Genomic DNA, 21,293 nt, shown 5'->3' with positions numbered 1-21,293 from the left:
GACCAACTCCGAGGGCTACACCAGGATTCCTAGAGCGTTTAGCAACCCCCTCCCTTCCCACCCATCCACCCACGCAGCAGGTGCCCAGAAACTGAGTATTTATGAGCACTTACTAAGCACTGAACCCTACTCTCCACGCGCTCTCATTTATTCTTAAAACATTTTGGACAGGTGTCCTCTCTTCTTTATAGCTGGATAAATTGAGGTTCAGAGATGGGCTTCGGCTAAAGTCAAGGCTGATAATTATAGGCACTAGCCTCATGAACTGGAAGTGTTTGAAAATACAGGGATGAGAAAGTGAACAAAATGAACTTCAGACCAAGGCTTCAAAAGGAACAGGTTGGGGGGGGGAAGGGACCTAGGGCTACGTGAACCCTACCTTGGCCTTACCTCTATCTCCATCATAACCCAGCCCCACATCCTTCATCCTCCTCTTGGTGCTCATCTACCTTGACCTGGCCGCCACCTCTACCCTCCACCCAAACAATCCCAGACAGAAAAAGAGGACGCCAACCAAAATCAAAAATAGTGTTATTCTGGTGTCTCTGAAGCACGAAAAAAAAAAAAAAAAAAAAAAAAAAAGAAGAAAGAAAGAAAAAAAAAAAAGAAAAGAAAAAAAGAAACCACCCTTCCCACATTTCAGCCCCCGGTCCAGGCCAAGGGGCTGCCCCTGCAGGCAGTGCAGGCCCAGGGGCCAAGACAGTCCTGGCCACGGGCTCGAAACGGGACCAGCCCATGGGTTTGACTTCTAGGGCCTGGCTGGGAGGCTGCCTGCCTCAGTTTAGGGAGCCCAGGCCCTCGACTAGGGATGAGAGATCAGGGATCAAGGCCGGAGGTCTGGGCCACTTAGTTCTGGTACGCTGGCTAAGGCAGCCAGAGGTCAGGGTTCAGATGTGGAAGCCAAAGCCACTCAGTTCTGTGGTCCAGCAGAGGGCCAGAGACCAGGGATCCAAGTTACTGAATCCTAGGGCTGGGATCCAGAGGGTACCAGGCCACTCAGTACTGATGCTCCAGCAGGGGCTGGGCAGCCGGGCTCTCACGCTCCTCAGCAGGGGCAGGCCAGTCACCCAGGATCCCAGTGGGTGTGCCACTTTCAGGAGCACTGCCGTCCAAGCAAGGAATGTCCTGGGCTGCTCTGGCGGGCGAGGAGGCATTGGTGCTGATATCCGGGCTGAGGCTGAGGTCTAGGGGCGCCTAAGGGAGGGGAGAGAGGTTGGTGGGAAAGCAGACCCGAGTAGCTCAGGACCCAACCCTTCCACAGGACCCTTACCTGAGATTTGGGGGTGCCTCCTTTGGGGCTCCCTGAGGCTGGCTCTGCCTCAGATCCCCCCAGCCCCTTCCGACCCCCCAGGGTCCACTTCCCGCTGGGACCCTCAGAACTGAGGAGACCGGGGCCAGGGGTTCTTGAGGGCCGGGGACCCTCAGTGGGGGCGGGAGAAGAAGGGGTTGGTCCAGGGAGCCGAGGGGGTGGCCACTGCAGCAGAGGAGGGGGGCGCCCATCACCAGAGCCGCTCAGGGAAGGCCGAGGGCCCCAGCCTGGACCCGGAGGGAGGGGCTGGTCTCCACTGCCTGTGGGAGACAGATAAGAGGGTACAGATCTCAGCTAGGCCGTCCTCCTCACCCACCAGTTCGGCCCGGCCTCGCCAGCTCACCTGCTGTGTTCTCAGGTGTGGGGTGTGCCAAGGGGGGGTTATTGCTGAGGGAGCCTAAGCCACCGCCTCCGCCACAGTCCGAGTCATCCACGTTCCCGCCACTATTGCAGCCGGCACCACAGCCCTTATGAAGCCTGGGATGGGGGCAGTGGGGAGGGACAGGTTGGCAGGGGGAGGGCCAGAGACCTTGCAGGCACAAGCCCCCGGCTCCAGGACAAGTCACCTAACATCTCTGAGCCCCAGGATCCTGTCTCTAACAGATTTTGCCATCTACTTTGCAGGGTCTTCTAAGAGAGGCGTTATCAATGGCTCTTAAGGCTAAAGGCCACCTTCAACTCTGGGAGAGCAGGATGAAGTCAGGTCAGCTCTGGGACGGTGTCAGCTCTCGGGGCCCAATCCTGGCTCCAGCACTTCCTCATTCTGAGCCCTAGGAGGAAGTGGCTTCACCTCGCTGAGCCTCTGCTTCTCACTCCAGGACCTCAGCCCCACAGGCTCGGGGTGGTGTTCTGGGCTCACCTCTCCCAGCTGTGCAGAAGCCAGCGGGCAATGGCACTCAGGCTGACAGGGCCACCCCACAGTGCCCGCAGCTGGGGGTGGCTGCCGGCCAGCGAGGTGGTGAGGGGGGACACATAGATGGGGTAGCCCAGTGGCTGGTCACAGGAAGAATTGATCATGTTGCGGAGGGCCTGCTTGGCGTTCTGGATGCTACCGCGTTCGGGGTTGCGGTTGCGCAAGAACACCAGCTCCTGCTGCTGCCCGGCCCACAGGCCACGTACACACTCGCGGTTCACCTGTGGGCGGCCACACACAAGGGTCAAGGGGTCAGTGCCAGGAAGGGGGCCGAGCGGGCACGGGGCGGGAAGGGGCATCCCCACCTTGATGACTCGGAAGCTGAGGTGGCGCCGGTTAAGCATGATGATCTTGTACTCGTCGGAGGCGTCATCCAGGACGTGACGCAGGGCCAGCAGCGAGGGCGTGTTGCTGAGGATGGCGCTGCGCCAGGCTGGGTCGCCCTCGTGCGAGATGACCAGCCGCTCCTCGTTGGCTGCGATGGCGTCGTACAAGGCGGCGGGCTCCTCATACTCATCTGGGGACGTGAAGTGATCCTGCGGGGTGGACAGGAGGGCCGCGTCAGTGGCCCCGCCCTAGGGAGGGGCTTCACCCCACGGCCCGCCCTGCCTGGGGGCGTGTCCCCTACCTGGTGGAGCTTGAGGGCCATGCGAACTCCAGGCGCCACCACGCGATGAAGTAGGTCCATGTCGGCAAAGACCCACTCATCGCGTGGGGAGGTGATGCGGAAGTCCCCCTTGAACAGGGCGTGCAGGCCGTACAGGAAGGGCTCCAGGCTGTGGAAGAGAAGGCACAGGCGAGCGTGAAGGTTCCCGAGCTCTGGCTCTCCGGGCAGTGGTCGGAGCCGGGACCGCTCTTCCTGCGGGGCCTCAGTTTCCCCAGCCTGACAAGGTCCGTCTCCGTCTGGGTCCTTCACGGGGTGGTGAGGAACAGGCATGATCATAACTGGGAGGTGTCTTGCCCACAGAGAGGAGCCACCCTGAAGGAAGGACTGATGTGGTTCCTGGGGGCTTCCGGCCCAGAGCTGTTCGTGGAGGGGGCAGGGGGAGTACAGGAGGCGCGGCCGGACCTGTGGCACTCACCTGGCAGACATGCTGTGCGAGGCCGTCCCCAAGGCCCGCCGGCCCAGCACGCACAGGCCAAAACACAGCGTGACCAGCGGCGAGTTCCAATCCTGGTCCACGGGCTGCGGCACAAGGACCCCGTCCCCAGAGCCCAGCTCAGACCAGGACAGGGAATTCGGGGCGGGGGGCAGGGCCCGGGCCGAGGGAGGCTGAGAGCAAGAGGGACTCGCACGGGGAAGGGAGAACTGGTGGGGCGAGGGAGGGAGGCAGCCCCAGGGTCGTGGTGGCCGGACCTGGCTGCGCCGGGAGGCACAGTACTGGATCCACTCGAGGTGCACCGCGCAGAAGGAGGGCAGTGAGAGGCCGGAGAGGCGGAGGTCATAGTCCTCATCCACGCTCAGTGAGAAGGTGGGGTCCGAGTCAGCGTAGCCCGGCGCCCTCACGGGCCGCAGGGCTGCTGCAATGCCCTCGTGGCTCAGCCACGCCTCCAGCTTCGGTGAGCGGCTGACGTAGTAGATGATGCTCTAGGAGGAGAGGGCAGGCATCAGAGCTGGGGCCAGTGACTGCGGTCATGCCCTAGTCGTGGGAGAGAAAGCACCAGGATGCTCCCTGGGCCATCCACCCTCGGCCCCTCTGAGTTCCCTGAAGCCACACGGGCAAGTGTGCCCCCCTCTCTTAGGCCAGGAAGCCCCCCTCCTTACACAGCGTCGCCTGGAAGGTTCTGCCCTGTGGCAAGTGCTTGTCTGCTTGCTTCAGAAGATCCCTCATTTGAAGAGAGACTGGGGCTTAGACAGCAGACTTGCCTGAGGTTACACAGCAAAGCAGACGCAGCTAGGGGGTTCTAAACTGAACCCCCAGAACCTTCCACACCATGATGCTATGGGATCCAGATCTCAGAGACCTTGGAAGGTCAGGCTGAGGTAGTGCGGCTGCCTGCAGGCCATGCCCGTAGGTCATGGGTCCCTTTAGGCAGGTGAGATGTGACAGCCACAGGGCTTCCACTCAGAAAAAAAGGCGAAGGCACAGTATCCTGTGCCCAAAGTCGGCGGCTCCTGTACCCCTTAAGTGAACGCTGGTTGCTGAGCAGGTGTTTGGGCAAATGGAGAAGAGCTTCTGGAAGGTAGACAGTCAGGATGGATGGGCAGTGTGTGGCTGGCAGTTGGTAACCAGCAAGGTTACAGGGATTCCATGGGCACCCTGGGATGGAGCCGATCTGGTCCTGTGCCCGGGGACAGGGTGGCCAGTCTGGGGCTGGGGAGGGTGCTGCAGCTGGCCGTGAACAGAGAGCACCCAGACAGGACGAGGAATGTCCAGCAGGGTGGCTCCGGTGGGGCACCCTGCCCCGCACACCTGCCACCACGCCCGACTTATCCTTCCGAACTTCACCCCACGCTGTCCTTGGCAGAGCACTCCCCAGGTCCTCCAGACACGTGTACCCAGCTCTGACCGTGCCCAGCTTTGGAGGCAGCTGCATCCGTGGCAAGTTAGCTTCCCCATGGCACATTAAACTTGGCTGGGGTGGAGCTCATCTCAGCCTGCCAGCCCAAGCCTGGCTAGGTGCCTGGTGCACAGCCATGAGAAGGCTGCTGTTGGCCTTGAGCTGGGTTTCCGGGAGGCAGCAGGGTGACCTCAGTAAAAGCACTTTTCTGACAAGGGGGGGGGGGGGGGAGAGGTAGACAGAACTGTGACCCCTGGATGACCTGAAGCTGGGAATGTCCCGGTCTGGACCACAGCCTCCTCCTAGGTGACAGTGAGAGGTGTGAGGCTCACAAGCCCTTCCTTAGAAGTGGATGGGTGGATAGGAAAAACCAGAGAAGAATTACAGTTTCTCTGACGTGTGCTGCAGAAGGGATGTCACTGGAGGTGAGAGGACAGCTGGGAGATGCAGACGCCTGCCCCAGAGATGACCTCAGGTGAGCAGGCCTATCTGGGCCCCAGGAGGCCTCCCCTCCAGACCCTGTGCCAGGAGCCCCAGGGCAGATGTTAAGAGGGCACAAGGGACTGTGGCCAGTGACCACCCTCACCCCACTCCCTCGGTTCCCTTACTCTGGGGGTCACAAAGCTGCATCATTCCTGCCATCTCACAGAACTCCAGTAATCCCCACTTCTCAAGCGGATAAACCAGACACAGCAAAGGAGGTGACATCGCAGGCTTCCCAGAACCCAGTCCAGGGCTCCTGCTGGACCCCACACTGTGCCTCACAAACCCCACCACCCCCAGCAGGTGCTTGGCACACCCAGACTGAGACAGGGAGGCCCAGGCTTGGGTCTAAGACTGGCTCTGCCACTTTTCTCCTGATTCTGGGGCCTCAGACTAATCGCCTCCTTCTGCGAGCCAGCTGCCATGGCCGAGACATCAGGACCTCTCTTGAAGGGTATGGTGGGCTTCAGCCAGTTTAGGAGCCTGTCCCTTGGTAAGTACCACTGCTTGGCAGCCACTTCTATGATTATCACTTAACGCCACCATTGGTAGCATTATCGTCCCTCTGTGCTGGTGGGACCTGGGCCAGGGTCCTGGTGGTCTAGAAGACTGGCCTCAGCAACTGCCCTTCCCAGGACCAGCAGCCCAGTGAGGGGACCCATGCACATACTGCCCACTTTCCCCCGATACTGCCCAAGGTGCATCTTCCAGAGGAGGGTGACAGGGAGACCCCCGCCCCCCAGTACCCTAATGCTAGAGCCACACAGGCCACTGAGGCCCCTGAGTCCTGCTGTCTGGTGGTGGGTGGCACCTTGGAGGATGCTTAACCTCTCTAAGGCTTCTGCTTCCCTTGGGAAAAACAGGTTCCCAACAATCCAGAAGATGACACTCAGGACGCTCCTGGGCAGCGAGCATTCGCTAGTGGGGACCCCTGCCGCCCAGCCACCTGCCCGACATACCTTGACGTAGTAAGTGATGAGGATCTTGCGGAGGTCAAACACCTGCAGCATGGAGGCGGCGTTATTGTCGCTGATGCTGTAGCCCTCCAGGACGTACTTGCTGGCCGTCACCTCCCAGGCCAGCCAGCGCTGCCCAAAGGCGGCATTGAAGGACAGGACCCGTGGCAGGTGGCCAGGCTCACAGCAGCAGCAGCCCTCATCCTCCTCCACGCCCTCCGTGATGGCCTCTACCTCGCGCTGCTGGCAGTAGGTACCTGGAAGGCGGGGGGGGGCAGTCAGGGGGCCACCAGCACATCCCGCCTGCCTTCTCCCCAGCCAGCGCCCCGGCCTTCGTCATTCCCTGCCCGGGGATGCCGTGTGAGTAAACGTTATTAAATGAACGGATCGACAAATGAACCCTTTCCCTTCCTGACTCCCAGGGGCCACAGCAAAGACCGAAGCTCGGGGGTGCCTGGGTGGCTCAGTCCGTTAAGCGGCCGACTTCGGCCCAGGTCATGATCTTGCGGTCCGTAAGTTCGAGCCCCGTGTCGGGCTCTGTACTGACAGCTCAGAGCCTGGAGCCTGTTTCAGATTCTGTGTCTCCTTCTCTCTCTGACCCTCCCCCATTCATGCCCTGTCTCTCTCTGTCTCAAAAATAAATAAAACGTTAAAAAAAAAAATTAAAAAAAAAAAAAAAAAAAAGACCGAAGCTCAGAGAGAAGCGACCTGCTCCAGTTCATAGTGCTCATGAGCTGTGCTTAGAGCCCCTCTGCACCCTCAGGGGCCTTTTCTGAAGCTGACATCCAACATGGACGTCTTCCGAAGGCAAAGAGCTAGCTCACCCACCAGGGGTCCTAGGTGGCACCCAACCTGGGCCAAGCCCAAGACCACAGGGCAGGCAGTTGGGAGCGGAAGGGAGATCCCAGAGCTCCGGGCCCAAGCTTGTACGAGTGCAGCCTGTTCAGTCCCTGTGGACCCCGAGTCAGGGCAGGGACACAGCTTGGCCAAAGGAGACCCTGCCGCCTCACCATTTATACCGGGACACCCGGGCCTAGGGAGGAAGAGTGCCTTGCTCAAGGTCACCGTGCAAACCAGGGCAGGGATGGACTAGAATCCAGCCCTCACGCGCTATGCAACACAGCAGCCTGCGTCAGGCCCAGGCCCCGCGGCTCACCCCGGAACTCAAGGCCACGCAGCTGGAAGGTGACGAGGCCATTGCCAACCTCGATGAGGTGCACCAGGGCGTTGAGGTAGTCAGAGGCCAGGACGAAGCAGTCGCCGGGGCCGTAGTTGCCCCAGCGGCCCAGCACCAGGTCCCCACACAGCGTGTGCTGCAGCGAACGCGTCAAGTGCTCATAGAAGATGGAGTTGAGGTTGTTGTCGTCAGCGCCTGAGACCCAGGACAGACAGACAAATGGGCAAAGTGACAAGTAAGCAAGGCTCCCTCCCCAGGGAGGCCTGGCCCTAAAAGCCCCCAGATGGCCAAGTACGCACCTGGGTTCCGATCTAGCTGGGTGACCAGGCGGGTGTTGGAATGATCCACACGTTTAGTGCTGTTCAGAGAGAACGGCAACACGGTTGGCTGAGAGGGTGAGGCTGCCCAGGGTTCAGACGACGATTCCCGCCAGCCCACCATCGCGTCCTCTGAGCCCACACCCCTGTTCTCTGGGCAGATGCCATGACAGCCCCACTGCACACGTGACTGAGGCTTCGGGACGTGAGGGGACTCACCTAGGACCACATGGCCAGGAAGCCCAGGGTGTGAGCCCGAGGCTCGGCCTGACTCGGGTTTTGCCCTCATCAGATCACCCATCTGAAGCCCACGGTGCCCGAGCACTCGCAACCTTGCTGCGGCACCCCCCTGCACCCCACCCGACCTGGGCCCCGAGCTCCTCTCCCTTCCAGGTCCCCTCTGGGTGACCCGCCTGCTCCCGCAGTACTCACTTGTAGTCGCGCTCCCAGAACTTGAGGGGCCGCGCGTAGGACATGATGAAGACGGCACTGCCCAGCAGGGGTTAAGTGGCGTGGAGAAAAGTGCCGAGAGCAGGGCCTGAACGAACAGCATGGCCGAGTCTGGGCGCAAGTCAAGGAGGCGGCAGGCATACAGGACCCTCCCTGACCTCCCTCACCACTCCTTGACCCCCATCAACCTGCCCCGTGCCCCCAACCCCCCCCCCCCCATCCAGGCCACAGCCCTCCTCGCACACCCCCACCCAGGCAGCGGGCGGCAGGCTGGGTACGTGGCACGGCAAAGGGCTGGGCAAAAGCGTGGAAAGCCGAGCCCCAGGTGATCTGCCAGGGCGCGATGTAGGTCAGCACAAAACGCAGCTTGTACAGCAGGTCCCACAGCTGGCAGGGTCGGAGAGGGGAGAAGTGAGAGGTACACAGGTCACTCACAGAGGTGGGGTCTATCAAGTACCCATTCACAGCCTCGAGCCTACCCCAGTGGCTGCCCACGTGCGAGTCAAGCTCAAGATCACTCCCGGCCCTTTCTCTCTGGACCTGGCTCAAAGTATCCGTTACTGTTAGCAAACCCTCTACGGGAGCATTAGCCGTCTATATGCAGGACCACCCTGGGAGCTTCCTATTCCTGTCCCATTTCACAGATCGGAAAGGTGAGGTTCAGAAAAAGGTAGGGCAGGCAAATGACTTGCTCAGGCCACCAGTCAGTGACGAGGCTGGGCCTCAACCATGATACTGAGAGTCAAGAGACAGTCACGGGCCCCACCCTCAGAAGGGGATACAGTTTGGATCTCTACCACTCTGGGCCAGACCAAAAAACCAGACCAGAATACCCATGTAAAAGAAAAAGGCTCAGGGTTATGCTGGGATCCTTGCTGGGATCCCAGGGCTAGGAAGGTACCACTACAGGCTTCCAGTACAGTGCCGAGGAATGGTTCTTTGTTCACAGTGATCCCCTCCCCCAACCCCTGATCAGGGGATCCCACAGCCTGGCAGAGTAGTCTGGATATACCCAGGCCCCAGGGGCTTCTGAAACTCAGCTCTTAACTGCTCCCCAGGGCTGTGGCTGGCAAAGGGGCAGAGCTCAGAGGCTGGTATCTAGAGGACAAGGCCAAGTCTGAACTGCCTTAACTGCTTATAAGGAAAGTGACCAAATACCATGATTCAGAGAAGAGGCAGCCAAGTGAGACAGACCTGGATTCAAGTCCTGGCTGGCTACCAATTCTCCGGGGGACCCGAGGCAAGTCACTTTAGCCCTTTAAACCAGTTTCCTCCGTGCCCCTGGATAAACTGCTGCGAAGGCCCACGGTGGGGCCGATGTGGAACAGCAGCTGCGAGGGCCGCAGGCCCCTGGGGGAGTTCTCCCCGCCACCCCGTTCCCGCCGCACAGCCTGGAGACTGCAACATGACCACCTCACCTTGCTGCAGAGCAGGGACATGAGGAAGTAGTCAAGCAAAAAGCCCTGGGAGAGGCGTGGGTAGTCGAAGTGGAAGAGCAGAACAGTGAAGGCCAAGGTTAGGTACTGCTGGGGCGGGCAGCAGAAGGCTGAGCGCAACAGCTTCAGCCCAGCCACGGTCATCAGCAGCGCCCGGCAGCTGTAGACGAGAAGCAGGCATTATGTGCCAGGCAGGGCTCGGGAGGCAGAGGAGATGGCTGCCCATCCCTCCCCGGCCCTGGCCTGGGCGCCGCTGGGCTGGGCCCTGCTCTTTTGGGCTGGTGACTCTCAGCCTCTGCTCTCTAAAGGGGTCGCCCTTTTTAGACACATCTGGGAGACACGTTTGTTTTCCAAGAGGCAACTGTCTCAACAGAAAGGGTCAGAAGCCCGAATCCTGCTTTAGTTGGCTGGGCAACGGAGGCAGGTTTTCATTCCCCCTGTGGGCTTCGGCATCCCACGTGTCGCGTGGGAACGCAAGTGGTGGGATGGTGGGGGCGGGGCAGTCCTCACTAGAGGCAGAACTTGTCCGGGTGGCTGACGACAGCATGGGCGTCCACCGTGAGGGCGTTGAGCACCACGGCGGGGTAGATGAGGTACTTCTCGATGCACTGCAGGCCAGCATACAGCTTCTCAAACCACATCACCTGCGCAGCGCCTGCGAGAGAAGGCAGGACTGTTGACTCTGTGTGCTCCCCTCTTACCGCAGGGCCAAGTCAGGTGCGCTCCCAGAGGGAACCTGGAGAAAGGGCAAACCAGGGGACATGGCTCTCCAGGAGCCTAGAAGCCTTGTGGCAGCTCAAATGAGGGCAATGAGGCCCGGACAGGGCACCTCAGGGGCCCAGGGCACGCTCTTTGCCTGTTCTGTTGTCTGAAGACAAATGGAATGAGGCCATCCAACATGCCCACTGGAGCCAAGGCAGGCTGGGTGAGGCCCCTGTGCTCTGTGACCTTGAGCTGCAGGGCCCTTCGTAAGGGGCCACTGCCACCTGGCTTGAGCTGATCATCGTCAGGCGGGGATGGGCAAAATCTTTTCTCGCTTAAGTAAAACGGCACGTGGAACTTTGCATAACAAAACCAGACGATTAAACAGAGACTTAAAGGTGTTTCTATCACAGGGCTCAAATGAAAATCAGCCAGGCACACCCGGTCTACTGGAAACCAATCTGTGATCCCGGACGACAGATCCCTTTAGAGCCTCGGAATTCTACTTCCTCCATCTCCTCAGAGAAAGCAAAAGAGGCGGGAAAAGGGCAGGGCAGGCAGGGTGAGAGCAAAGCAGGGGCCAAGCTGGGGCACAGCGGGCAGGAGAAGGCAGGCAGGGCCCTCGAAGGGGCTGCAGGGTCGGCGCGGTCGGGACAGCCCGGGTGGAGGCCGCCCCCTGCCGGCAGGCTGCAGGTCAACCAGGAAATCAGGGCGGGAGGGGCGGAGGGGTGGGGCAGGCACTCACCTCGAACTTCATACTGGCTGTACTCCAACGGCTTCAGCACAGGCTGCGACAGGCAGAACCAGGGCAGCTGTTTGCGGAGCTGCGGCAGCAGGTAATGCGTGAAGAAGCCCACGGCCCCAGCCAGTGCGTACAATACGAACCCCAGCACCGACTGCAGGAGGGAGAGGCCAGAGGCTCAGCCAAGGGGAGCAGGCCAAGGAGCCAAGGGGGCCTGGGCACGGGCTGGGCAGGGGCAGAGAAAGACACGAGGCCATGGCTGCCCAGGGCCCTCGGGTGGAGGAGGCTCCGGCAAAGACCCAGGGGACAGGGGTGGCCCATGCCACACGAACCTTCAGGGCGATGAAGACGGTGCTGGCGCTGATGGCAAAGGTGAGCACGGCGATCACCACACACATCACCAGGTCAGAGTGCAGGACCTCACGCTGCAGGGCCGGGAAACACCAGCGTGGGTGCCCGCCGCCCCGGGGGGCTGACCACACCCTGTCAGCTCCCCACCCCAAGACTAGAACCCTACACTCCAGCCCCTCACCACCGACTGGCGCATCTTGTCTGGCAGTGGGTCCGGGGGCTCGGCCCGAGCCGTCTCCAAGCTCCGCTCCTCCAGCTCGGGGAAGAGCTTGCTCCGAATCAGAGACCTGGGGTGGGTGAGAAGAGGCAGAGGTCCGGGTCTGCAGAGGCCACACGCCTGCCGCAGGCACCAGGGTCGGTTGGGGCCAGGCACGTGCACGGAACACCCCCGCCCCCGCAACCCTTGCCATGCACGGACACACACGCAGACACACACATGCGCACGGACAGGCACGTGCAGGCACCCACCAGAGCACGGTGGGGTCACTGCTCTGACGGCTCAGGTGGTAGGACAGGGCCACCAGGAGGCCACAGAAGACCGAGAAGAGGACAGGGACGTGCTGCTCCGGCCAAGGAGTCTGGGGAGAGAACCCATGCTGGTCAGGGGAGGCAGGGTAAGCGTGGGGGGAGGGGAGGATCCACCGCCCCCTCCCCCTGCCCCGGGAGAAGCCACTGCTGAGCCCAATTCACAGTCCTGTCCCAACAACACCCCTGGGCCTCAGCATGCCCCCCACCCCACAGATCATCCCTACCTTGATGGCCCCAAGGCAGAAGCCGTAGAGCAGGGCAGCAGCCAACAGGCTGCGGGAGAGGCTAAAGACGGCAGTGAGCGGGCTGGTGGCGGCTGTCAGGTGAGAAACAGCAGGTAAGGCCCGACTGCTACCTGCTGCTGCCCCACCTCACCCGCACCCCACTGCCCTCGATTCTCACAGGCTAACCTCCCTGGGACCCATCACTAGCCCATTGTTCTCTGCTCCTCGAGCCCTGAGAGGCCTTCAGGGCTTCTGGCATTCTTGGGTTGAAACCACTTGTTTGGGGAGGGGAGGAAGCAGGGGGAGGTGACGGGCTCTTGATCCACACCTGTGGATACCCACAGTATAGACACAGGAGAAGACTCAGCAAAAGGCTGGAGCCACACACCCAACCCAAGGCCCCTCCTGGGCCCCACACTGCCTCCCGACACGCAAGCCACCTATGGGCCCCCTACCTGTACCCCCAAAGCCGTGCATATCTATCTGCTCCAGCAGGTACATGAGGCAAGTGTTGACCTGGGGCAGGAGGCCCAGGAGGAAGACGAACGGGAAGCACAAGGTGAACACTGCCAGGGAGGGAAAGCAAAGGCCCGGCCGGTCACCCTGCAGGCCACCCCTTGGCCCACCGTTGGGGCCTCACTCCCCTGAGTCACCTCAAGGCTGCCCAATCTCACCAGTGGCCACGTCCCGGGCACAGAAGAAGAAGGAGGCAGAGAAGAGCGTGAGGCCGTACAGGGAGACGGGTGGGAAGGGCTGAGCTGAGCCCAGGGCGTCCAGCAGCCAGATGAGCAGACAGCAGATACAGAAGTAGACAGGCCGGCTATATGCGATCACCCAGTTGTGGCCCTGGGGAGTGGGACTGTGAGGGGCCAGGCCTCCCCCACTGACCACCCCGCACACATGTGCGCACACACACGCACATGCTCACGTGCCCTACCCGTGGCCCTGGATCTAAGACAGAAAGCCTGGCAGGGTGAGGGCAGCAGGACTGAGGATCTGAGGCCATACGGGTGGTGAGGGAGCCCTGCCCCTCCCAGACCCCTGCACACCTGATCTCAGCCCCTGCCAGCCCCACATTTGAGCACCCTCGGGAAAGCACTCTACTCACGTGCATGGGAGATGCCGCATCAGGCTGGACACTCTGGAAAAAGACAGGAGCTACATTCGCAACAGAAGCCAGAGCCCAGGACCTGCTTGGTTCCACCACTGGCTGTCAGGAGTAACCAGGGCAGGATCCTAAACTGTCCTGAGCCTTGGTTCTCTCATTTGTAAGGCAAGGGGCTGGTTACAGGGAATCTCAAGCGTCTTATCTGCTTTCCAGCTCACACCCCTCAAAATGGATTATGGGAAAGGAGGCATGTGGAAAGAGGTGGGGCGGGGGGGGGGGGGGGGGCGGGAGGGAGGTGGCCCAGGGAGTAAGGACTGACCTTCAGCAGGGAATACTGGCAGGAGGCAATGACCAAGCAGAACTGGAAGACCCAGATATCCGTGAAGAAGCCCTTAAGCAGCAGCAGGTAGCCCAAGAAGGCAACGAGACTGCTCAGGCCTACGCCGAGTATGTTCTCCACCAGCCCCCGAGTCCTGGAGAGACAGCAAGGTCAGGGCACACCCAACTCCTTACCGGCTAGGGGGGCAAAAGTGGGTGGAACACAGAGGACAGGACCCAGCCACAAAGGCCCACGTTTGTGCCTGTGCCCGCGCCACCCCCTCATCCTCTGAATGTCGGAATCTAGACCTCTCAGGGATGGAGGCCAGTTCGCACCTCTTCTAGGAAGCCACCCCATTGCTACCCTGAATCCCAATCTTCGTCCCTTCTAGACCCTGTAGGCTCCAATGCCACCGCTCCGGGGAGTGCCTGTCTCTAGCCTACGCGTGCCATGCACACAGGCGGTGCCCCACAAACACTGGCTGCAGTGCCGGGAGGAAATCCAGACCACGGAAGCCAGGACACGGGCTCTTAGGCCCAAGTCAGCCATGTAGACAAGAGAAGTCACTTGACTTCTCTATCTGACTTCCTGGGCCTCAGTTACCCCTAAGAAATGGGAAAGCTGAGACAAAGAGTTTGCGAGCTTTTTTAGACCGTGGACCTCTATTCAAGAAAATCTAAAATAGAAACAGACATAAACAAGAGACCGGACAAGAATGGTTTGTCTTGAGTGGAGCTTTGGGACAGAGGAGTAACTAGAGCACCATCCGCTTGGCCACGCCTTCACCCCTTCACGCTCCAAAAGGACCTAGCAGAAGCCCACTCCAGCCCTTGACACACCTTCAGTGACCCCCAGCAACGGTTAGGCTTCCTGCTGCCATGATGGCCTCCATATGTTCATAGGGTTCAGAAGGCCGGGGGGCCGAGGCGGGTGGGCACTCACCGGTCCAGGAGGGCCAGGAGGGCCAGCCGCTCATAGCGCACAGACGTCCAGCGGCCAGGAAGAAGCCAGTACTTGTAGCTGTGCTGGGCACGAGGTGGTGCCTCCTCCATCAGCGTCTGCTCCTGGGATTCGTGCAGGGAGTCCTGGTCCAGCAGGTCAAACTGCGGTCCCCACAGCCGCAGCCATCAGCCCCTCGCCCCCCACACGGTCCACTGCCACCATCCCCCTGCCCGGTGCACACTGGCTGGTCAGCCGTTTCCTCCAGCACAGAGTCCCCGCCATCGAGCAGCCCTGTGGCCTGTCCTGACGCTCCATCACAAAGGCCTGATCCTCTCTCCAGGTTCCTAGGACTCAATGGCTCAATGGCTGCTGGGGACCTGCCGGGGCTGCTGCGGGCCACGGTCACCAGTGCCGTCCGTGTCTTCCCCGCTCAGGCAGCCTCTCCCACCTCTTCCTGGGCTCGGTGAAATCCACATTTGGGACGCAGTGCAATGCTACCCTCCTCCTGGACAGAGCCCTCAGGCTCGCTCTGACCATCCTATCCCAGAGCACACAGGGAACCAGCCCTGATGACAGGCCTGGGTGCCAATGCCAGTACTGTGAGGCCCCGGGCAAATACCTAATCTCTTTGGATTTCTTGCATCTTTCGTTCAACAAATACTCATGGGGCACAACTATAGGCCTCGCCCTGGGCCTTAGGGACACAATGCAGAGCCAAAGATGCACAGCCCCTGCCTCTGGATGTGGCCATCAGCTGTCTCAGGACTGTGGTGCCTATCCCGTGTGACAAGTGAGGAGAATAAATGCACCAGAAAGGGACACGTGGGGCTTCTGGGCACTGCATATGCTGTTTGTGACCCTGAGTGTTAGATGAGTGGGTGCTCCTTTCACGACTGTACTCTAAACTCTGACTCTGGCTTTGAAGCATTTTCAATGCTTCTGCCGTTATTAGATCCTGTAAACTGTTGTCCAAACTGGGGTACTTTTGGGAGTGAGATGGGAGCCCATGAATAACCCCGCTAAGGCAACAAGCTCGAACAGAGTGCCCCGTGCTATGCAGTGCACCTGGGCCCAGCACAGGGAGCAGCACAGCCAAGTACGTGGAAGAAAGCGCCTCTTCCACAGGTATCACTGTCGACACCCGTCATCCCCACTTAGTAGGGGCCCCTCTGGGATAAAGGAGATACCCTAGACACGCCTGTTGAATAAGCAAATAAACAACTCCTTGGGCCCCAGAGATCCAGAGAGCCTGCACGCCCAGTGTCAGCCATCAAAGGTCAGGATGGACACCTCAGGGCCCCCGGGAGCCCTTACTTGGAACGGCTCGTCCCTCCTGGTACCTGGGCAAGTGCTCAGTGACCTGGCCCCCCACCACTGCCCCTCCCGCAGGTCCTTCCCTGACCGCTGGCTCCTCACCTCTGGGATCTCCAGGGGCACGCGGCGCACCTGCATACCCTGCAGAACCACTGGCCTTGGCTGCAGCAGGTTCAGGCCACCTGCCGCCTCAGGGACATCAGCCGAGTGGAAACTGGAGGAGTGTGAGTGGCGGTCCCTGTGGGAACAGCAGCCATGAAGGTTAGGCCACTGGAGAGCCCTGGGACAGCGGGGGGACTGAGGCCAAAGTCAGGCCACAACTGGGGCCCTAAGGGGGCTGCTCGGATACAGAACACAGGAAACAGGTGGCAGAAAGACCTCCCTCCCAGGCCCTGGTTCCTAGAAGCCTCCTGCCTAGAGATGTCGTGTTCCTACAGCGTAAGCACCCCTGTAGGCCTGCCCTTTGCCACTCTCCACCCTCTTCTCCTAGAGATTCTGAGCTGCCCCTGCCCCGGCCCAGGGAAGAGAGAATATCCCTAGAAACAGCGGCCCAACAGGCTGCCGGCCGGGCGAGCCCAAGCTTGGAGACTCACCAAGCTCCATTGGCTGCCTGCTCCCCCTGTTGCCCCACAGGGTTCTCGTAGCCGCCTCCAGCCAGGCCAAAGGTGTAGGAACGCCGCACGCCTGGGGCAAGGGTATGGGACACAAAGCAGCAGATCAGGGACAGGAGCACCCAGGCCTGACCCACGTGGACCGTCATGCGAGGAAGAACCGCGAGCTACGTCCTCCTGGGTGGCAGCCCAGCCCCTAGGGACCGTGAGCTGGAGAGGAGAGAGACCGCGGGTCAGCCCGCCCCGGGTGTGGGATTGTCTCCCGCCACTTGCTCAGCTGTGACCTCAGTCTGTGTCTCAGCCTCCTTAGCAGCAGGGCAAGGATTACGAGGCTACCCCGTGCCTCGGGGCGGCTGCAAGTTTGAGGTCAGGCAGCACAGCTAAAGCGGTCGGTCACCACGGGGCTGAGAGCGTGGCACGTGCCCGACAGAGCAAGCGCTGCTGCGAGGACTACGAACACCCCCGCGCGAGGGCCAGGGGGTGTGGGGTCAGCCGGGCTCAGGGGCTCGGCCGCTGGACTCGGGGGAGGGGCTCACCGCTCTCGTCGTAGAAGTAATGCACGGCGCCCTCGGAGGTGTCATCAAAGGTGCAGGCCTCGTGAACGGTGGCGCCGGCCCGGGTGAGCAGCAGCGAGGAAGCAAAGTGCAGGGCGGAGGGCAGCGTCAGCGCCCGGGAGTGAGAGGCGGCCCGGCCCCGCTGAGCTTCCTGTAGGCTGCTGAAGAGGGGGGTCGGCCCACGGGTCAGCGCCACTTAGAGCCACGGGCCCCCACCGCCCCTCCAACCAGCCAGCAGGGGCTCACCTGGGCGGCGAGCCCATAACAGAGGCTGGAGGGGTGGGGTTGCTTCCCGCGTTGTGGCGCCTGCGGATCGCCTGAGTACGCCTCACACTGCTTGTGCGGTCCCGCTTGCCGGTCTCCTCGGCCGCTGCCCAGAGAGAGGCCCCAAGCATAAGCGACACGGGCTTGGACACGTCGGGGGGAGTGCGGGGCGGTGGGGGGGCGGGGGAGCAGGCAGCAGCTGCTCCTGCACGGAGCTAAGTGTCAGGCCTCATTCAACTCTGTCCTGCCTCTGGGGCCTAGCCAGGTCACCTAACCACACTTGTGCCTCAGTTTCCACGCTTGGAAATGAAGATAGGACCTTGCCCTGCCCCACTGGCGGCCCAGGACAACGAATGCAGATGCTGAGGATCCTCGACGGGCGGAGGCTTTGTACTAACTGCCAAGATCTGGAGCCAGGTGTCTGAGGTCTCTCGGCCCTGCTCAGGTGAGGGGTTCAGCAGACGCCTCTCACTCACTCAGTCCACCTCCACCTGCTCCCTGAGACAGAGGCTGAGCTGACTCTGACCAGCTCCTCTGCAGCCTGGCCCTTGTCCAAACCCAAGCCCATAGCTAGCTCGTCTCCCCACCCCACCCCCGGCAGAGCGGGCACTCACCTCCCCCCACAGCACCTTCCTCTTGCAGCTCCCCCCGCCAGCCGGGCTGGTTGGCGGCAGGTCCCCTGTGGGCCTCAGCAGGCAGCAGAGCGGGCTCCCCAGCAGCCAGCTCCACCCCCGCCTGGGCCTCCAGCTCAGCCTTGGAGCCAGCCAGGGGGGCCCTGAGGACATCGCCCCCTGCCCCATCCATGCTCAGCACTCGGGCATGCGTTTTGGCGCTGGCGGTACTAGGCGTCCGCTGGGTCCCATAGGGCCGCTTGGGGGGCACAGCCGTCCCCTCCTCAGCCCCATGGGGGGCCCGTCGCTTCCGGGGTCTCCCTGCTGCACCACGGGAGCTCTCGGGGGAATAGCAGGAAGTGGAAGAAGAGCTGTCAGTACTGTAGCGGCGCTGAGATCGGAGGCTGGAGGCCGGGCTCAGTTCGCTGCCCTCGCTGGTGTCTTCGTCCTCAAAGAAGCCCCCGCCTTCAAGCAGGGGCCGCCGAGGGGCACGGCCAGGTGGGGAGTGTCTTCGCATGGGTGGCCGCCGTTTGCCGGGCCGCAACAAGGCCAAGTCCTTGGGCCGCACGACCAGGAGCGGCTCGGCTGGGCCCGGTGGCGTCCCTGCTCCTATGACCGTGTCAAAGGAACGCAGGGTGTCATCTGAGGGGACTCCAGCATCTGGTGACGCAGGCAGCTCAGCCTCAGAGGGTGGGTCTGTGTCGCTGCCCTCCGGGGCTTGCCCCCCAGGGGGACTGTCCAGGTGGGTGGAGTTGGTTTTCTCACTCTTAAAGCTGCTCAGCGTCTCCCTGTCAGTGCCACTGAAGCAGGAATCCGAGGAGCCGGCTTTCTGGGGTGTGGGCTCCCCAGAGCCCCGCCTGTCCAGGGGCTGGTAGCCGCCTGCTGCCCGGCGTTGTTCCCGTCGACTGCTGGTCCTCACCAGGGCCCGGTCAGGCCGGGTCAGGGTCAGGAAGCTCTTGCTCAGCTCCTGGCTGAGGCTCCCCTTCAGAAGGGGGCTCATGGGAGTATCGGCCACACTGCTCCCCCTCCAGGGGGCTCCATCCCCAGCCAGGGGAGAACGTTCTGAAGAGTCTGTGCTGGGGAGAGAGGGGTCTGGGGCAGCCCCCGGGGGTGTCTGGGGAAGGTCTCCAACTATCAGAGAAAAGGAAGACAGAAAGTGAGGGAAGGGCATGCTGCAAAAGGAACCGGTCGCTAAGAGGGTCCTAAGGCCGCTGCTTCCCCAGAGCCCAGGGGGGCAGGACAATGAGGAGGCCCCAACCTGAAGGACAAAGAGAGCCCCAGAGAAACAAAACTTGGGGTGACTCAAAGACAAGTCAGCTAGTCCTCCCGCCGCTGCCAAGTCCCTGCCCTATCATGCCCACTCACTCAGTTTCTCCTGTGAGCTTAACTTCAGCATCTCTCGATCAGCCGAGGTCACGATCACGTTGTTGCTGCCCTGCTCCCGAACCAGCTCCTTGATGTCTGCGACCATGGCCCCACAGGTGTCAGCAGGACTTCAAGGCACCGGTGTGCCATCCCGTTCCACACCACCAAACTCAGCCCTGAGCAGGAGCCACCTACCTCTGAGGGGCCCGGAGTCCTCCATCCGGGGCAGCAGCTCCTAGGCACACAGACAAACAGATGAAGGAACACGCCGGGTAAAATGAAGGTTCAGGACGTACCCACAGTGGGGTCGGGCTCCCAAGAGAGAAGTGGGACAGACTGACGCTAGGAACCACTCACCGAGACCTGATTGAAGCCAAACACGGAATGCTGGGAGCTACAGCGTACCGGCGGTGTAGAACTCACTTTCCGAAACACTGTCATCTCCACTCCGGGGTCCCTAGCAGTGGAGAAAAACATCAGCTTTCAGCTGACCTCCCCCCTCTTCCCATTGTGCTTCCTCCACCATCCCCGGCACTCCTCTCTTCTCCAGGGTCATCTCGAAAGTCTGGGGCTGACCGCAGAGCTAGCACTCAACTGCTCACGGAGCCAATGTCCCCTAAGCCCCCAAACCTTAAGGCCAGGCACCAGGACCCCTCAATTCCCAACACAACCCCTACCCCACCCACCTGGGCAAACTGCTGTCCCCCTGTGCAGGCTCTTCTTCCGGCTCCCCCATGGTAGAGTTGCGCTTCTCCACGATCTCGCCCTGGTCGAACATAGCATGCAGCCGATAGTTCACAGTCTTGATAGTAGCGAAGATGACAGCCACCACAAGGCAGTACACACCGGCCACCATCAAGCTGGGGGGCAGGACCTGGAGACGGCAGCAAGTCAGGCTCCTCTTTACACAGCCCTGGCCCCATGGGGTAGGCCTACCACCACAGTCAGAGCCAGGATTCGCAAATTCACAAGACTTCATCGCCCATCCCTTGCTACAACTGGTACCAAGACCTTGTCGAGAAGCCCGGTCCTCTAACTGGAGTCAGATTAAGTGAGGGGCTCAAGGTCACCCAGCCCAACAAGAGAATAATTTGGCCACTCTTCCACCTACCCCAGACGCTGCAGTGAATCCTCTCCACACCCCAAGTGCCCAAGGCACAGCCCGGAATCCCTACCAGGTTGGCACCCCTCCCTGACATCCACCCTCCCTTTCCCCGCGAGAGTCACAGGTGGCGGCAGCATCTCACCATGTACAGCAAGAAGGGAAAGGTGAGCAGGAAGATCCAGACATAAAGGTGGAAGCAGTTGGAGAAGGTGCTCTGGTGCGGGTCGAAGAACCAACCGCCGGTGAGCGAGGCCCACACCCCCTGGCGCAGGATCTGCAATACCTGCGACCCCATGGCCCCGCCGCTGATGCGCGCGCCCCCCTCCCGGGACCCTCATGGGGGCGGCCGCCGGCCCATGCCCCGCCTGGCGCCCGAGGGCCCCGGGGCCCGGCCTCGAGCTCACGCCATGGCCTCCCCCAGCGGGGGAGAGGGGTCGCCCGGGCAAGGGGGCGGGCAGGGGGCGGGGCCGGCCGGAGCAGTCAGCGGAGCGAGGCCTGGGCGCGGGGGTGGAGCCTCATCAGGGGCGGGGTCCAGGCCCCCACCCCCGGCCCAGAACTGTTCCGAGGGGCCGATCCGGTAGGCAGGCGCGGGGCACGGGCCGGGCACCCGTCGGCGGCATCCAGAGATGGGCGTGGAGTGGGTGCTCCGGGGGTGCAGACGACGGCTCCCTCGGCTCTGGCCCGGGGAGAGCCCCGGGACCCTGAGGTCCACTTCCGGGGTTACAGGTCACTCTCTTCGGGCTCCGCGCTCGCCCGGCTACTGCAGGAGCCGGCCCAAGGGGGAGGCCGGAAGGAACCGCGAGCCGCCAGCCAACAGTGGCGCATGCGTGCGACGGGCCTAGTTGAGACCCGGAAAAGGAAAACCTGACGGCAGGAAACCCGACGCACGCGCAGGAAGGTAGTGGAGCGCTAAGAAGCGGCGGAGCCCTTTGGGCGTGCGCAGAGTCCAGGTCTAAAAGAGCTCAAAAGTGGTAGCGCTCGAGCGCATGCGCACACCTAGGCGTTGTCAA

The 21,293-nt window shown here is 61.6% G+C and overlaps 1 protein-coding gene across 1 annotated transcript; it reads right to left on the bottom strand.

The window, feature by feature from the left end:
• Window positions 1-132: 132 nt before the first annotated feature.
• On the bottom strand, window positions 133-21,079 carry PCNX3 (pecanex 3). Its single transcript, XM_043582532.1, is given in 36 exon segments — window positions 133-1,194; window positions 1,271-1,569; window positions 1,653-1,786; window positions 2,169-2,443; window positions 2,528-2,758; window positions 2,851-2,998; window positions 3,305-3,408; window positions 3,580-3,810; window positions 6,167-6,420; window positions 7,320-7,535; window positions 7,640-7,698; window positions 8,090-8,156; window positions 8,159-8,218; window positions 8,386-8,494; window positions 9,526-9,703; window positions 10,054-10,198; window positions 10,991-11,141; window positions 11,320-11,412; window positions 11,520-11,625; window positions 11,807-11,916; window positions 12,091-12,182; window positions 12,546-12,656; window positions 12,765-12,936; window positions 13,199-13,231; window positions 13,518-13,671; window positions 14,460-14,581; window positions 15,876-16,011; window positions 16,367-16,457; window positions 16,921-17,099; window positions 17,185-17,308; window positions 17,817-18,944; window positions 19,179-19,274; window positions 19,374-19,413; window positions 19,536-19,635; window positions 19,865-20,052; window positions 20,426-21,079. Coding segments are annotated over 36 exon segments (6,087 nt in total). The 5' UTR covers window positions 20,579-21,079; the 3' UTR covers window positions 133-996.
• Between the last annotated feature and the right edge of the window lie 214 nt (window positions 21,080-21,293).

This window comes from Prionailurus bengalensis, chromosome D1 (genome assembly GCF_016509475.1).
Source record: "Prionailurus bengalensis isolate Pbe53 chromosome D1, Fcat_Pben_1.1_paternal_pri, whole genome shotgun sequence".
Classification (NCBI taxonomy): Eukaryota; Metazoa; Chordata; class Mammalia; order Carnivora; family Felidae; genus Prionailurus; species Prionailurus bengalensis.
This window is presented reverse-complemented; position numbering and strand designations above follow the sequence as displayed.